Source organism: Berghia stephanieae, chromosome 12, assembly GCF_034508935.2.
Source record: "Berghia stephanieae isolate SIO BIC M18660-M18661 chromosome 12, UCSD_Bste_1.3, whole genome shotgun sequence".
Taxonomy (NCBI): domain Eukaryota; kingdom Metazoa; phylum Mollusca; class Gastropoda; order Nudibranchia; family Aeolidiidae; genus Berghia; species Berghia stephanieae.
The window spans coordinates 6,268,341-6,283,828 of record NC_088371.1 but is presented as its reverse complement, the minus strand read 5'-3'; the positions used below and the strand labels follow the sequence as shown (position 1 = coordinate 6,283,828).

At 36.3% G+C, this 15,488-nt stretch overlaps 1 protein-coding gene across 1 annotated transcript; it reads left to right on the top strand.

Annotated features, from left to right (window-relative positions):
• The first annotated feature begins 5,084 nt into the window (after positions 1-5,084).
• On the top strand, positions 5,085-14,718 carry LOC144957936 (uncharacterized). The gene is made up of 6 exons (XM_078889495.1): positions 5,085-5,208; positions 5,827-6,022; positions 6,778-6,857; positions 7,379-7,524; positions 9,443-9,629; positions 11,809-14,718. The coding sequence occupies exons 2-6, from the start codon at positions 5,843-5,845 to the stop codon at positions 11,933-11,935; spliced, it is 720 nt and encodes a 239-aa protein (XP_078745621.1). The 5' UTR covers positions 5,085-5,208; positions 5,827-5,842; the 3' UTR covers positions 11,936-14,718.
• Positions 14,719-15,488: the final 770 nt, after the last annotated feature.

Genomic DNA, 15,488 nt, shown 5'->3' with positions numbered 1-15,488 from the left:
ATTATTATTATCATTATTATTATTATTATTATTATTATTATTATTATTATTATTATTATTATTATTATTATTATTATTATTATTATTATTATTATTGAAGGAAAATTAAATATTTTATATAGATAATAAATGGTCGTGTGATGCGTTTCCCCCTTTTTTAAAAGAAGACTGCATTGTAAATTCACCCCCCTCATCCCCACTACCACCACAACCAGCCCCAATTTTTTTTTTTTTTTTTGATATAAGATGTAATGTGACCCACCTTGTCCACTTGCTGTCCTCTATCTTCTTATATCGGTTTTTCCGAGTTGCTTTCTGTCTATGTCTTGGAATTATTTTTTTCCTAGCCCTTACTGGGAGGGAAACAGTCAAATGTATAGTTAGTTTTTGGGAGATGATATTTTTTTCGTTGTAAATCATCTCATGTTTTTTGCTTTGGATATATTATGTAAGTATCCGAGTGTATTCCTCTCAGTGGGATCCATAGAGAATACAGGACTAGAGACGACAACAGGTAGGAAAACGTCATCAAAAGTGCCTAGCGGGAGGTAGAGCGCCGCCATTTTCTTTTGTATGGAACCAGGGACGATGTGCGATTTAATATCTATATGAATGACTTTGACTGAGCTCGATTAACCTTGATTTGTGGACGGAAAATAGAAAAAAGGTCAGGTTTATGATGATAAACCAAATTAGACATATTAAACTACACTTTTACTTGTACAATTTAGACTTGGCTCCAATGATCGGGTTTATATTAATAACTTTAAAAAATATTATGAATAATTTATAACTCTCTTATTTGGGGGCGATTTTGTCATTCGTGGTATCAATTTTATTGTAATAAAGAGATAGGAACTTGAGAGTTATTTTTTCTGACGCGAAATTATTACTTTTGTAATTTTAGCACTAAGAAAAGTAGTTGGTAAAAAAATTTGGTACACCTCTTTGATCTACCGCCACCGTCCATTCGTGTAGAATTGTGAATCTCACCGTCGATGTATTACGCTATTGTTACGCAAGGAATATAACACCTTTTTGAGTAGGCCTAAAAGCTAAAATCTAAAAGTTAAAAATATAATTCTGAGGAATTTAAAAGTCACATTGATGAAATCAGCTTGAAAAAAGAAGAACATTGGTCCTTATTTCAGAAAAAATCGGTTGAAAACCAACTGTTTTAGGAATAGATTTGATTGAAAAAATTGCTTTTGTTTATTTTAGCTTTTTTTAGCAACTTTTTTATTTATCGGCCGATTTTCTTGATTTTTATATCATTCCTTATATCTCAACGAGACGAGATCAGTGATATACTTTGTTTGTTTCAAATGTAACTAGAACATAATTTGGCTTTTTTACCTATCAACCGTGCCTGGATAATATATTTAGCAACGTGGTGATTGTGATGCAACTATGCCATGAGCGTCTTCCAGTGTTTCAATGATGGTTCGGTTCATTGTTGACGGCTGTTTAGCCATGAGTGACCGTAGAAAACGAAAAGGCGACTGCAGACATCAAAGGGTAGGCTTTATCATCAAAGTCAAAGGATGTCTACATGATTGACATGGCCATATAGGGAACTCATTATCTACTCCCCCATAAAGAATCTGAACACGAGAGATCGAGCGCCGCCATTTTCTTTTTTATGCAACCAGGGACGATTAGCCACTAAAAAGTGGCTGTTGCCTGGTCTGCTCCTAGTAGTCTGTGGTGGGATCCATTGCTGGTGTCTGGATGAGACTTTTATGTGATCTCAAAATAAGAGTACACTGATAGGGTGCGCTTATAACCTACATATTATGTTCCCTATTTGAACCATTCCCCTTTATCTTTCTTTTTCTTTTAGAACCTTTACTTGTAATTCTAAATTATTTTTTATTTTTTACTGTCTTTTTATATTTGAAATGACATAAATGTTTTGCAAGCGCCTTAAAAACTTAAAACAAGAACAAGTATTTATGTAACAATACCAATTAAATGTGCTCACAGCGCCTTCAAGAAAATACACAATTTTGGAAGTTTACGAGACAAAATTTAATTACCTCAATGAAATCACTTTTTTTTTACTCATATTTTTATAAGTTAAACTTAGTTTTTAATTTTTACAGGAATGCTAAATCTCTGGAGGTTTTTTTTTTTCTGGGGGGTAACGTTGCTCAGCGGTACGGTCTTTGCTTCGTATCCGAAAGGTACCGAGTTCGACTACCCGCCTCGTTGTGTGGCCTTGAGCAAGTCACCTCGCCCTCGTTCACATTGTGGCGCTGCACTGCGGCTGACGCCTGGGTTATTCCAGTCTTCCCTTGGAATAGACCCTAAAGACAAATTTCCCCTTGGGGATGAATAAAGGGGATTTTATTTTAATTTTTTTTCTCTGTTGGGTTTATTTATTATTTTTTTTTTTAGGAAAGGAAGGGGAAAACTAAGAGATTTTTTTTTTCTCATTTCAAACTTTACAAGATTAGGCTTATGTGAAATGTTATGCTCTGTTCAATTTAAGGATTTAAAAAAAATATTGTTTTTTCAAAAATCATTTGGTATCCTTTTGTTTTAAACATCAGATTTATCCCAATATGATACCGTTTTGATAAGACTGGTCACAAATACTATTTGTGTCTTTGTTTAGCTTTTTTGGTGTGATTCATACCTATGCCAAGCTTTCAATTGGATTCAATAGTCTGATGTCACGTCGCGCAGTAACGGCGGCCATCGTGGTTCTAAACAAAGAAAATCGGTCCTTTTTATTCTTCATGCTGGCTAGAACTTTTCATATGTCTTGTGATCAGAATGTATTTAAGTTAAAACATGATCATATTTAAAATGTTTTTCTCCTCTGGATATACTTTTATGCTCGTCGGAGAAATATTTCATAAGGGCCTCCGTGATAGCACACTCGGATTCTGACTCGAAGGTCATAGGTTCGAGTTTCGCTGTGGCAGCGCAAAGTTGAGTACTGTAAGCTTGAAAGTGGTTCTACACGCACACTATCTCGCCGTGCTGCAATTAATGAGTGGGTACCTGGCTGGTGACAGGAGGAGGGGGGGGGGGGGGGGGGGGCTACAAACAGAGCCTTACAAGCGCCATTATTGCCGTTGGTTTGGTAAATGGGAGGGGGGGGGGGGGGGAGGAGGGGACAAACAAACGGGCTAGAACTACTACCATAGGGAAGGAAAGTCGTGACATCAAACCCTCTACTCTTTTGGTTCATATGTCCTTGAAAGTGTGTAGCCAGTCCTTCAGTACTATTGGTGAATAGGTTATATAAAGGTGGCAAAACGTTTTCAGTAGCAGGATGTACATACAGATTCTTAGGATTACGGGACGTAAAAGAGCGAGGATTGATGGATGATCTTTATGGAAGACCAGCTTGTTATTTAGACTTAGAAAATAATATTCCAGCGCTCTGACACCAGAATATGAATTACACAAGGTATCCATTCCTCAGGAAGAGTGGTTTTACACTTCCAATGAAATATGTACCGTTTTTTGTTTTGTTTTTTTTGACATCACACTTTTCTTCCCTCTTGACACCAATGGTCATGATCTATATTACATTACCATGTGCTCGAGGTCATTGGTCACATTATAATATGTGCTCAAAGTGACCCATATAGTGAAAAGTGTTCACAGTTTTTGAAATTTCTAACATCACGATTGGTCATTTTGTTCAGCTTGACACATGTGTATGTTTACAGCTTTCATAAACAAAGCAGCGTGTTTACATTTCTAAAGAAATATCCAAGCGTTGGACAGCAACAAATCACGTGATTGATGACTTGGACAAAAACATGAATATAGATCGCTACCATTGAAACATATTAACACATACGGGAAGAAATTGCTTAAATCACAAAGAAACCTTTTGACACACTGTACTGCGAACATACTTCTCACATATTGTGCAGTTTTCATGCCCCTCAGGGCGAAGGAGGAGAATTTGTACTTTCACTTTCAATACTTATTGTTGACAAAAACGGGATTAAATTTATCTAAACCACACAGAACCTCTTTGACACACTGTGTGGTTATCCTGACAATGAAGATGACTGGGGAGGGGATAAGGTGCAATCATACACACACACACACACACGCACATCCTTTAAATACACAAGTATTCATAATTAACTCTCTCTCTCTCTCTCTCTCTCTCTCTCTCTCTCTCTCTCTCTCTCTCTCTCTCTCTCTCTCTCTCTTAACTGTATGAAGTGAAAATTTGATTCAATGACGACGGCTGGTGAGGGGGGAATGAGGCATACACACACACACACATACACACACATCTTTTAAATACACAAGTACTCATAATTAACTCTCTCTCTCTCTCTCTCTCTCTCTCTCTCTCTCTCTCTCTCTCTCTCTCTCTCTCTCTCTCTGTGTGTGTGTGTGTGTGTGACAAGCACACTGACTGGCTTGTTGCTGGTTCATTAACGTGCATTTTCTCATACAACGTGGTAGGTACTCCTTTTTAATTAAAAAGCAGATTGTCGACATCACAAAGAGTAAGAGTAAGAGAGCAGTCCATTGTTGTCACACACGTGGTAAGAAGGGGGGGGGGGGGGGGGGGGGGGGGGGGGGAAAGAGAGAGAGAGAGAGAGGTTGAGACATGACGTAACTATAGTAATAGTAATCTAGTCGGCCATGGGTTGAGACGTTGGTGGGGCGGGGTTAGGCTGCAGCTGGACAATTCAGAGTATACTAGACGGGTAGGTTACATTATTTGGTCCTTTTAAAAAAAAAAAAAAGTTATTTATTTTTGTTAAAAATCATTTGTTTAATTTTAAAGACAGTTAAAACAAAACAAAAAAACTTAGTGTAATTTAATGGCCTACATCAATATCCCATATAATCATCGAGATCCTTAAAAAATGGAAACCGAACCTTTGGAAATATAATAATGATAGTATTATTAGCACACACACACACACACACACAAGAGTTGTACCACACACGTGGTAAAGAGAGATAGGCAGGGGGGGGGGGGGGGGGGGGGGGAACACAGACTGTATTCTCTATGGGGGGGGGGGGGGGGGGGAGCATAGATAACACAAGACGGTAGTCTGTGGGTGTGGGGGGGGGGGGGGGAAGAGGTTGAGACGTTGGTGGGAGGGGGGGGGGGGGGTAGGCGGCAGCTGGACACGAGTTGTAAACCGTGTGCACATTTGTTAATTTTTCGGCCACTTGAACACTTGTCTCATTTCAGAGTATACTAGACGGGTAGGTAACATCATTTGGTGCTTTTTAAAAATTAAGATATTTATTTTGGTTGAAAATCATTTATTTAATTTGAATTTCTTTTTAAATGTTTTTTTTTAAATGTTATTTTTATTTTATTTTTAATGAGTACCTGCGCGGCTATGTGGTCTAGTGGTATGACACTCGCTTTCGGATCGGAAGGTCCTGGGTTCGAGCCTCGCGCTCGGCGCATAGTTGAGTCCTTGGAAAAGACTCTTTACCCACATTCTCTCACCGTACCAGCGTTATCTCTTTCGAGAGAAAAAAAAATTATATCGCATAACAGGCGTCATGTCTCGTTCTACATGTTTTGTGTAGCCGTTAGTCAGGAACCCTTTGTAAAGCGCTTTGAACACGTTTAGTGGATATTGCGATTGTTGTTATTTTATTTTTTAAAATTATTTTATAAGAAATCCGATTTAATTCGTTCCTGTCGGATGGATTATATTTTTAACTAACATTAAGGTGTCCACCGGTTTCCGGTTTGTTTCGAGCGAGACAAATTCGCCAGCAATCTGCATACTGCATGGGGTATTTATTACGCCTTACTAATATACCGAAGTAAATTTTGACTAATTCTTGTCATATTCTTCAATCTAGAATTTAAGTTACCATCATGGCAGACTCGAGTTTGGATGATTTCTTTGCCAAGAAAGACAAAAGTAAGAAGAAATCAAAAGTAAAATCTGTTGAAAAAGAAGATGGGACGAAATCAACAAAGAAAGAAAAGAAAAGGGACAAACCGACAAAGATAACTTCACAAGATAGTTCTACCAACAAGAAACAGGAGAGGAAGGTAGAAATAAAGCTTTATTTCAGTGTTTGATATATATCTTTTTAAATTTTGACTCTCAGTTCAAAACTCATCATATTCATTCATCTCCTCAGCCTCAGACTCGAATTAACTGAATCATCACTGAAGTGAAGAGTTTCAATTTCAGTTTCACTTTCAATTGCATTGTGTGACTTACTCCTTTTCATACCACCCAGGTACTTCACGTATCTGTTTTAAAATTATTTCACTGATATTTTGAAAGGCAACGAAAAAGACCGTAGCCTATTCATTCTTTCTTTCAATATATGAATATATAAAATATATTCATATTCATATTTATTATTATTATTATTGATGAATTGAATACGCCATATGTGGAGTGGAATTGGAAAGGATGGGAGGGGGGGGGGGGTATGGTTGCTTGGAGTTAGAATTAAAGCTGTCTTTGGACTTATTTGTGTCCTTTAATCAGTTGACTATGTTTTACTTTTACCTACCACCCATATTTATTTTTCAGTTCACATATATACCATACTGAATCCGAATTTTCTCTAGATGGTTTGAAAGGAGAATGGTCATCACTGACTTACCAGAGTGTAGTGGTTCATCATCATCTAGTCTTATTAATATGATCCAAATGAATTTAATCCTTGAGGGATACCATTTTCATATGCCTAACTAAATGTTGAAATTTGCATATGAATATGATTGGTAACAAACTGTTTCTTCAAGGTTTGAATTTGTGATATTGTAATTATTGTTGTTTGTTTTTTCAGCCTGATGATGATGAATGGAATGACTTCGAAGAGGAGAGGGCTGTAGACTATTCTGGTCTGCGGATTCAGAATTTGCAGCAGTAAGAATTTCTCATTACATACTGCTATGCAATCTTCTCTAGACTATTGTTATTACGCTCATATATTTTGGGAACATTTATTTCATTTTATGGCTTCACATGTACGGAACAACCTGCAAAAAATTAGCGAGGATCCATCCTTTCAAACATCTAAATCTTGACTAAAATTCCATATCCTTTCAATGAATGTATTCATAACACTTTTCAAGAAAATTATTAACAGATACCCATTACCCCCAAATTAATTTTTTCAATGTAATATATATTATTACGAGTTTGCAGTGTAATTCTTATTTTAGCTTTGTTTTAGCACATATTTTCAGATGATATTGCTTGAAATTTTAAAATCAAATTTAACAAATTTTGTTTGATCGAATTACTTGAATATAGCCCATACTATTAAAATGCGTATTTCCATCGATAAAAGGAATAATGATGGTTCTTTATCTTTTATATGTAAATCAGATGCATTTAGTAGACATTTTCATGTGTCATACGTATATTATAATGTTTCTTCTCAGGAAAGAGGACGCAGAAAAGGACATGGAAGAAGAGGAAGAAGAGTGGGATGAGAATGGAGATGTGAAAGAGAAGAAGGACAAGAAAGAAGGAGCGACAGGTCCTTGGAATAAGAGTGGCTCTGCAGGAGCATCTGCGCCCGCACAAGGTTTGTATCTTTGTTTTGATTGCCTTTGCCAGAACTGAATGGGGTCCTTTGGCCTCTCTTGGTGGGCAGGAAGCCACTTGCTGTCTTCTATCCTCTTATAACTGATTTCCAAGTTGGCTTTCATTCTTTGTCTTGGAATCAGAATGTTTGTTTTTGTCCTGACCCTTGCCAGATTCCTTAGCTGAGGGGCAAACAGTCAAATGTTGAGTATCAGTTTTAATAGAATTGTTTTGTTTTTTTTCTTTGTAAATCATCTCCCTGCTGTGTCTTGGTATTTTTTTTTGTTTTTTTTTTCTGTTTTGGTTATATTCTGTGGTCATTTGAGTGGGATCCTGTGCTGGTGTCTGCATGAGATTTCCTTTTTGTCTTACTTTTCGAAGTGGCAATTCGGACTCGAGTCTGAATAGTCTCCCATGGCTATTCGGACTCAAAAGTCCAATATGCATGCACAGACACGGGAGGAGATGGGGAGGGAGGGGGGGTCATAAGGGCAGTGGTCAGAGTGAGGAACAGATATAAGAAATAAAAGAGGAGTTCAGAAGAGATTCTGTTTGCCTTTTTATCACAATCACACTGACTCATCTCATACCTATACTTCGGTCTGTAGGATTGTTACCTGTCTGACACTATCACAATATATTTTTTTTTGTCGTGATTATATGTGGACATTGTGTTATGTTTTTAGAAAAGCTTTTGCTTTAGATCACAGTTGCTTTGACTTTTGTTCTTTATAATTTCTAACTGGACTTCCAATTGACCTGTGATTTTGTCTTTCTCGTCAAATGGAGGTTTAGGCTACTTTCATTACTCTACCATTACTGTTATTTTCATTTGCTTCAGTTTGATGTAATTATCAAGTATTAAAATATTTTAAATACAAAAACAAACACAAGTTATATTGCCATGGGAGACTATTCAGACCAAGTTTGAATATGAATAATCTGTTGATTGCGCATGCGCATTGGAATTTGAGTCTGAATAGCCGCAGACCGTACTTTTTCTCGTTTGCGTTTAAATGTAATGCTAGAATCTTTTAACTATTTCATTTTCTTCCTTTTATACTGACGTTGAAATTACCTATGTGTGCTGTTAGAGCCGTAATGCCCTTAAAAAAAAACAAAAATAGATTTTGATTACTTTGCCAGAATTAGCAGCTCTGTCGAGTCTCCTTATTTTATTGAGAAATTCCTCATATTTGTTCTCACATCTGATTTTACTCATTTTTCTGCTTTTTTTATGCGGGATTCAGAGGAGGGATTTCCGTAGTATCCCGCTTTTCTGCAAATTTTTGCGAAATTATCATTCATCATCACTGTAATTTGTTCCTGAAAATTTTAGGCACTCAAATATAAGGCTGATTCTGTTTCATAGTCAGACCTGCCTACTATTACGAAAAAGTCATAGAATTACGAAATTTTGGCTCCTATTTTAGAAGTAATGAAAGCTTACTGAAAATGAAAGTTGGTAATAATACTGCATAACTTAAATGATTTTGAAGAGTTAAGTTTTTGATTTTTAAGGTTATTTATGGCGACTACAATGCTTTATCTCCTGATGTTGACAATATGTTTAAAATTTCAAGTAAACAGGCCTGCAAAGTGCTCCCATTCATCCATGTGATTTCAAATTATTTTAGCAAGATTTTTCAATCTATCCACCACTTTGACAAAATAAACGTCAATTATTTTTTTTTGTCCGAGAGCTTTCATGAAGTCTAGATTCAAGTATTTTGTTTTCATTTAATGCATACCATACAGGTTGCTTTTATTTTTGTAAAGAATTTCTAAAATGGCATTGTTTGGCCACATTTTTTTTCAATTTTCAAGATCTTTTACATTTTATATAGTAAAAGAGAATCAGCCCTCCATATGTTCCGTCTGACACCATCTTTTTAATTTCCTTCATTTGCTTTTTACAGAGGAAGAAAAGAAACCAGCCCCTGCCCCAGCCAACACCGGCAAGTACATCCCCCCTTCACAGAGGGCTGCTATGGCCCAGGCCACTTCCCGGTCCACAGGGGCACCGGGTAAGAGAGGCAAGAAAGAATTACCCAACATCCGCAGTGACGTCGACTTCCCAACGCTTTCCTCAATGTCTATACAAGAGTGAGTTGAACCCCTTTTTTGAAATATTTCATTTGATTTCATTATACTCTGGAGTAATTCCACTTCATTCGATTTCATTGTACTCCGGAGTAATTCATCGTGAGTCTTGCCAATGGTTCATTAAGTAACTGTAAACTGAAGATTTTTTTCCTTTTTTTTTTTTTTTTTTGGTTTTGTTTTTTTTTCCCAACTGCTGATAATGATTTTATCGGGGTTTTTGTTTTGAAAGCAGCCTACTCAACATAAGAATTTAAAGATGAAAATTTAACTTTAATGAAGATTCTCCCACATACAAAAAGGTCAGCGTGGAGTTAAGATTGAATTTTATATTTTTAGTGAGTTTCTTTTGTTTCTGATAATTAAAAGAAAGAAAAAAATAATATGTTACAGACTTTCTAATTCTGTATAGTCAGTTATTGTAGGTGGTGGCATTTATCGATTTTCAAATTTGATAATCGCAGTGATATGAATTTTTAAAGTTAGTTACTTTATTTCTGCTATTGCTGTTTGCTGTCTTTATTTAGCAATGACTATCCCGCACAAATCTTTGGGCCTCCTTTTCGCTCACGAAGTGCCCAAATTCGTGGCAAAATATGGGACGAAGCAGTTTCGTACATGCTATTTTTTAAAATTAATTACGACGCTGTTTATAATTGAATATGACTGAAAGTTGGCACACAGTTAGAAAAGAGGTCATTTTAGATTATGTCAAGCGACAAAACTCGTACGATTACCAGAAGACCGTAAAAATAGATTTTTACTCTTTGGAGTACAATATTTCTAAAACTACAAAGAGGAGAGTTGTCGCTCATAAGGTTATATATGCACATTTCTTCTATTTGTATTTCAAATTACATTCGATTATGATAAGTACTTTTCCCGTATTCTCACAAAACATCAACCCAATTTGCATTTCAATGAGTGAAAATATGGAGACGGCCATTTTGCTCCACCATCGCGCGACACGAAAATGACGTGAGCGAGGCAAGGCTGCCAGATGGCCAGACTTTAACCTGACCAAATTCGACTTCAAAAGTGGCTAAATAGAAAATCATATGGCTTTCAATATTAAGACTGGCCCACTTAAAATGAACTAAATTTTAACAAACAGAAAATTGAATAGACTAGGATAAATGTCACTGAGACAACTGAGACAAGCATAGATGAATAAAATGTTAAAAAAAAAAGAAACAAAATTATATATTTGGCCACACACGTGGCCATCTGGCAACCTTGTTCGCGACGACAGATGACACAAATCCTCGCGCGCTTTTTAAAAATTAAGGTATTGTTTCATTGTTATGTCATAGGGATAGTAGATTAACACATTCTCTCTCTCTCTCTCTCTCTCTCTCTCTCTCTCTCTCTCTCTCTCTCTCTCTCTCTCTCTTTCTCTCTCTCTCTCTCTCTCTCTCTCAGATAAATACTAGAACTAACATAAGCCATGGTCTCAAGGGACTGATTGAGATTGATAATAATTCAGCAGGCATTTTTCGTGTCATTTGTATGGGTTGTAGACACAAGATTACACTTAGGAAAAGTTCCAAATGATCAATTTTATGTATATTTTAAAACAAATTTATAGTTGACCCTAGCCATACAGCTCTAAAACTATACAAGTTAGGTCTGTTCTGATGTCTTCATCATATTTTCTGATAATTTTGCCATAAAATTGCCAAGTTTTAATATCTAATTCCACGTATTAAGCGAGATACAGGCACAAACCAGAATAAAACGCAGAAAAAGCGTCCCATATTTTCCGTATTTTTTTCTCTTTGTGAGTCATCCAAATAAATGACATCTTTGAAACTGCATAACTTTGTTATATATTAATGGATTTTCCAAATTCAAAAAGATTTTTACTCAGTGGAGATAGGGCTTTGATTTAAGAGTAGTATTTCCTACAAAAATAGAAAACAAAAATTTTCATAGTCATTGCTACTTTATTTATAAAAAACCCCAACAAATACTGTGTGTAATCAAATTCATTTTTATTATCTAATCTACATTATTCAAAATCCATCACTGTCATAGTTTTATCATGGACAAAGGTTTTTCTTGTTTTAGTAAAGGTAAATCTGGGGGGGGGGGGGGGGGGGGGAAATGAGCAATATGAGCATCATATTAATATGTTGGTATTTGTTACCAATTTCTTCTCTTTTTCCCCCCTTTTCCTCAGCCAACCCAATCAACAATCTAGACAGACCAACCAGCCCCAGAGAAGTATACAAGAGACGACGACCACCCATCACAGAGGGGGAGGAGTTCTCCATCTGGAAAACAAATTTGCCGTTTTACAAGATTGATGACCGAGGAGGGCTTAGTGTATATTGATCAGTCTATCGTATATATGTGTGTAATAGGAGAAAAACTTGCTGTATTGTTTGTTTTAAGGACAAAGAAAATCTGTGACTTATAGTTTGTACCTCGTTTGGTATGTGCGTCAGGGCAACACATGGTGAAAAAAATAAATCCCAATGATTTTTACCACATCTTGATAACAATAAGTGTGACATTAAAAGTCACGTCTGCACGTTCTGCATGCTCTGTTAAGATGTGAATAGAGTCTATTAACATCATAATCAAAAATATGTTTAAATTTATATATACAGACCTGTCAGCTACTACGAAAATTTTGTATAACTACAAATTTTTGGCTCCAAACTGACAATTATATAAAGATCTTTAGTTCTTGAAATCAAACTTTTTTGTTGCCTGGGTCAGTATTTAGAGGAGTGAAAGGCATTATTTTATCATTTTAAGGACAAATTGATGATTTTAAAAAGTAGTTTTAGTGTCTAGTATGTTGATATACCTGAAAATTACGACTTTTTGCAATTCCAAGTAGGCAGGTCTATATATATATATATATGAATATTTTTTAAATTCTCACGCTCTCGTAGACATAGTCCTCAGACATCTCAAGTCACATTCTTGATTAGTTGAGTTTGGTTATACAGCTTAGACTCACTATTTTGCTACACTCAACTTGGTTGTAAATGACAGACAAGGTTATAGGTTTGGATTAGGGTCGTCATTGGGGCCCTGTGATCCTTAATATTCGTTACGTTGCCCAGTGGGCACAACTGTTGTAGGACCATTTCTTTCTTTCTTTTTTTTGTTTGTTTTTTCTTTTTTTTATGTTGACATATAAGGCCAAATAGATAGGGTTTTGTTACACTACGCGTTTATCTGTGGTAAACATATGTCGTCTTGTGCCTGGGCCACTGTCTTTGTGCAAGTTAGCCACCTCACTTACTTGAGTAGAGTTGGGACCAATAACAGCTTGGTTAATAAGATGTGTGCTTTTTTTTTTTTAAGACTATCCCATTTTCTGTCTTTTCATTGGCGCTGAGATGACCAAAATTTTTTTGCAAGCATCGTACAGCCCTTAAAGGCTGTCAAACAAAAATTGTTGGTGGTCTGGTAAAATAGTCATCCAGGGGGCAGGTTGTTGGGCAGTGACCATTGTATAGACAGCTATCAGTCAGGGACATGACAATAACAAGAAATTGAGTAGGAAAGTGCCAGAAGACAACAGAGACTAGAAACTTCATGGCAGTGAAACCTTGAGATTAGCATGAATTGTGTTAAAGCGTAGTGCCTTTTTTTTTTTTTAATTTGTGAATTAAAAAAATTATGTTCCCTCTACCTGGTGGATAAAGTTTTTAATAATGCTCTTTGTTTTCTTTATCATAATTGAATTTATTAGCGTATCACCTCTTCCAAGTTCTGTATGAAAGGAACTCAAACAATTTTTCTTACTATGGCCCGTTCATGTGAAAATGAAGAAGATCATCGTCATTGATATAATAAGTGTCAAGAGTTCAGGGTTTGTTTATTTTGATTATACTCGCTTAGTATTATTATTTTTGTTTGCTTTTGCTTGCGAAGACTGCATTGTTTAGACTGGCAAGGGATACTTTTTGTTGTTAGGAAAGGGCTGATTTTCTATTTTGTAGGTAGGTATTCTGTGAGTCACCATCTTACTAGGGTTGCCAACTTTCAGTAATATACAGGTTTCTGATACTATGTTCCCTATAAGAACCAGTTCCCCTTTTTTTCTTTCTTTTTCTTGGGTGCTTTAGTTGTTATTCTGGAATTTTTCACTTCCATTTTCTACCTTTTTACTGGCGCTGTTATGGCCTAGATGTGTTGCCAGCGCTGTCAAAACTTTCAAATCCAAAAGAAATTATTCACCAGTAGTCATCGCGTTAATGATTTTTTTTCTTCTTATGTTATTCCAGGCTTTGCTCATTTGACTAGGTGAAGGGTGTTATTGGACAATTTAGTCTGTACCAAGGAGAACTAATGCTTAATCTACTGAGGTACTTTCCATTCTAACGGTCTATTCACTTCAATGTTCTCTTCAGTTGTTTGTAGTTTATGTCTCACTTAGGAAACAAGGTTTTTGCCTGCTCACTTCTGCTTGAAATTGAATTATTTATACGAAGTATGTCCGGGGTTTGAGTTTTGCAACAGTTTGGTCATCATTAGAGCACTCACTCTTTTCCTTGATAATTCTTGGTGGAAACCCCAGTGTTTAATGACTCTTTTTTTCCCCCTCCACACCGTAGTAGTAAACACGGTCCCTTCATGATCAGATCAAATTTGGAGGTGTTGCCTATTCTCTATATTGTTATGTATACATGTAATTATTGCTATACGACTGGCTTATTATGGTTGCTCTCAATCAGAATCGACTAGGTGCACTTTGAGAGACAGGGGATAGAGAAATTTTTCATCTGGTGTTGTATTCCATGCTCTGTAATCTGTTATGTATAGAATATCATCTCATCACCATCATTATTATGCCTACTTTTGAGTACATGTACTCTTTAGGCTCTTTGCAGACTCAATTTCATTTCAGTCACCAGAGCTTGTTTCCAATTTCTAGATTGTACCATTGTGCAGTCGTTGCCATATTACAAAGGATGGTCTCTTTTGACTCTTATCAAATTATGGCTTAATGAGAAAAGCACCTTTGACTTAGGGTTAAGATGTTGAGGTGTAAATTATTTTGATAATATGATCGAAACTGTATGCCATTAAATACAAGTTTGAAATAAACATGTGTTTTAAGAAATGATTCTCATTTTTTGTATGTGGAATTATTTTCCTATGCTTGGAGTTGGAACCCTTTGACTAAGTGGGGCCTTTTGTCTTTCTGTAGTGGGCAGGGAGGTCACTTGTCTTCTATCCTACTATATCTCTGGGTGGGGTTCCTGACCTCCCATAGTGGGCAGGGAGGCAATTACTGTGGCTTCTATCCCCCTGTTTGTTTTCTGTCTTTGTCTTAGAATTTAGAATTGAAATTACTTGGTTTTGTCTGGCCGGATACCTTTGCTGAGAGGGAAACAGTCAAGTGTATAGATAGTTTTGGGAGACGATTTTTTTTTCGTTGTAAATCATCTCTGTATGCACTGTATTATGTTATGTTTACATATTATATATGTTTTGTAAACATTTGAGTGTATTCCTCTTAGTCTTAGTGGGGACCTGTGCTTGTGTCTGGATGAGACTTTTAGATGATCTCAAAGTACACTGATAGTGTGCTATTGGAATCTACATGTTTCCTATTTGAATCACTGGGTGGGGTTCCTGACCTCCCATAGTGGGCAGGGAGGTACATACTGTGTCTTCTATCCTCCAACATGCTTTCTGTCTTTGTCTTGGAATGAGATTACATGGGTTTGTCCTGGCCCTGGCTGGGAGGGAAACAGTCAAATGTATAGTTAGTTTTGGGAGATGATATTTTTTTCGTTGTAATTCATCGCTCTGTTATGCACTGTATTATGTTTTGTTTGTGTATTATATTTTTATATGATTTGTAAACATTTGAGTGTATTCCTCTTAGTA

What these genes read in the sequence shown, in the direction of transcription:
- LOC144957936 (XM_078889495.1), top strand. Translation starts at nt 5,843, where the DNA reads ATGGCAGACTCGAGTTTGGATGATTTCTTTGCCAAGAAAGACAAAAGT. An exon ending in CGGATTCAGAATTTGCAGCA is followed by an intron (nt 6,858 to 7,378) that starts GTAAGAATTTCT and finishes GTTTCTTCTCAG; the next exon opens with GAAAGAGGACGCAGAAAAGG. An exon ending in AGCATCTGCGCCCGCACAAG is followed by an intron (nt 7,525 to 9,442) that starts GTTTGTATCTTT and finishes TGCTTTTTACAG; the next exon opens with AGGAAGAAAAGAAACCAGCC.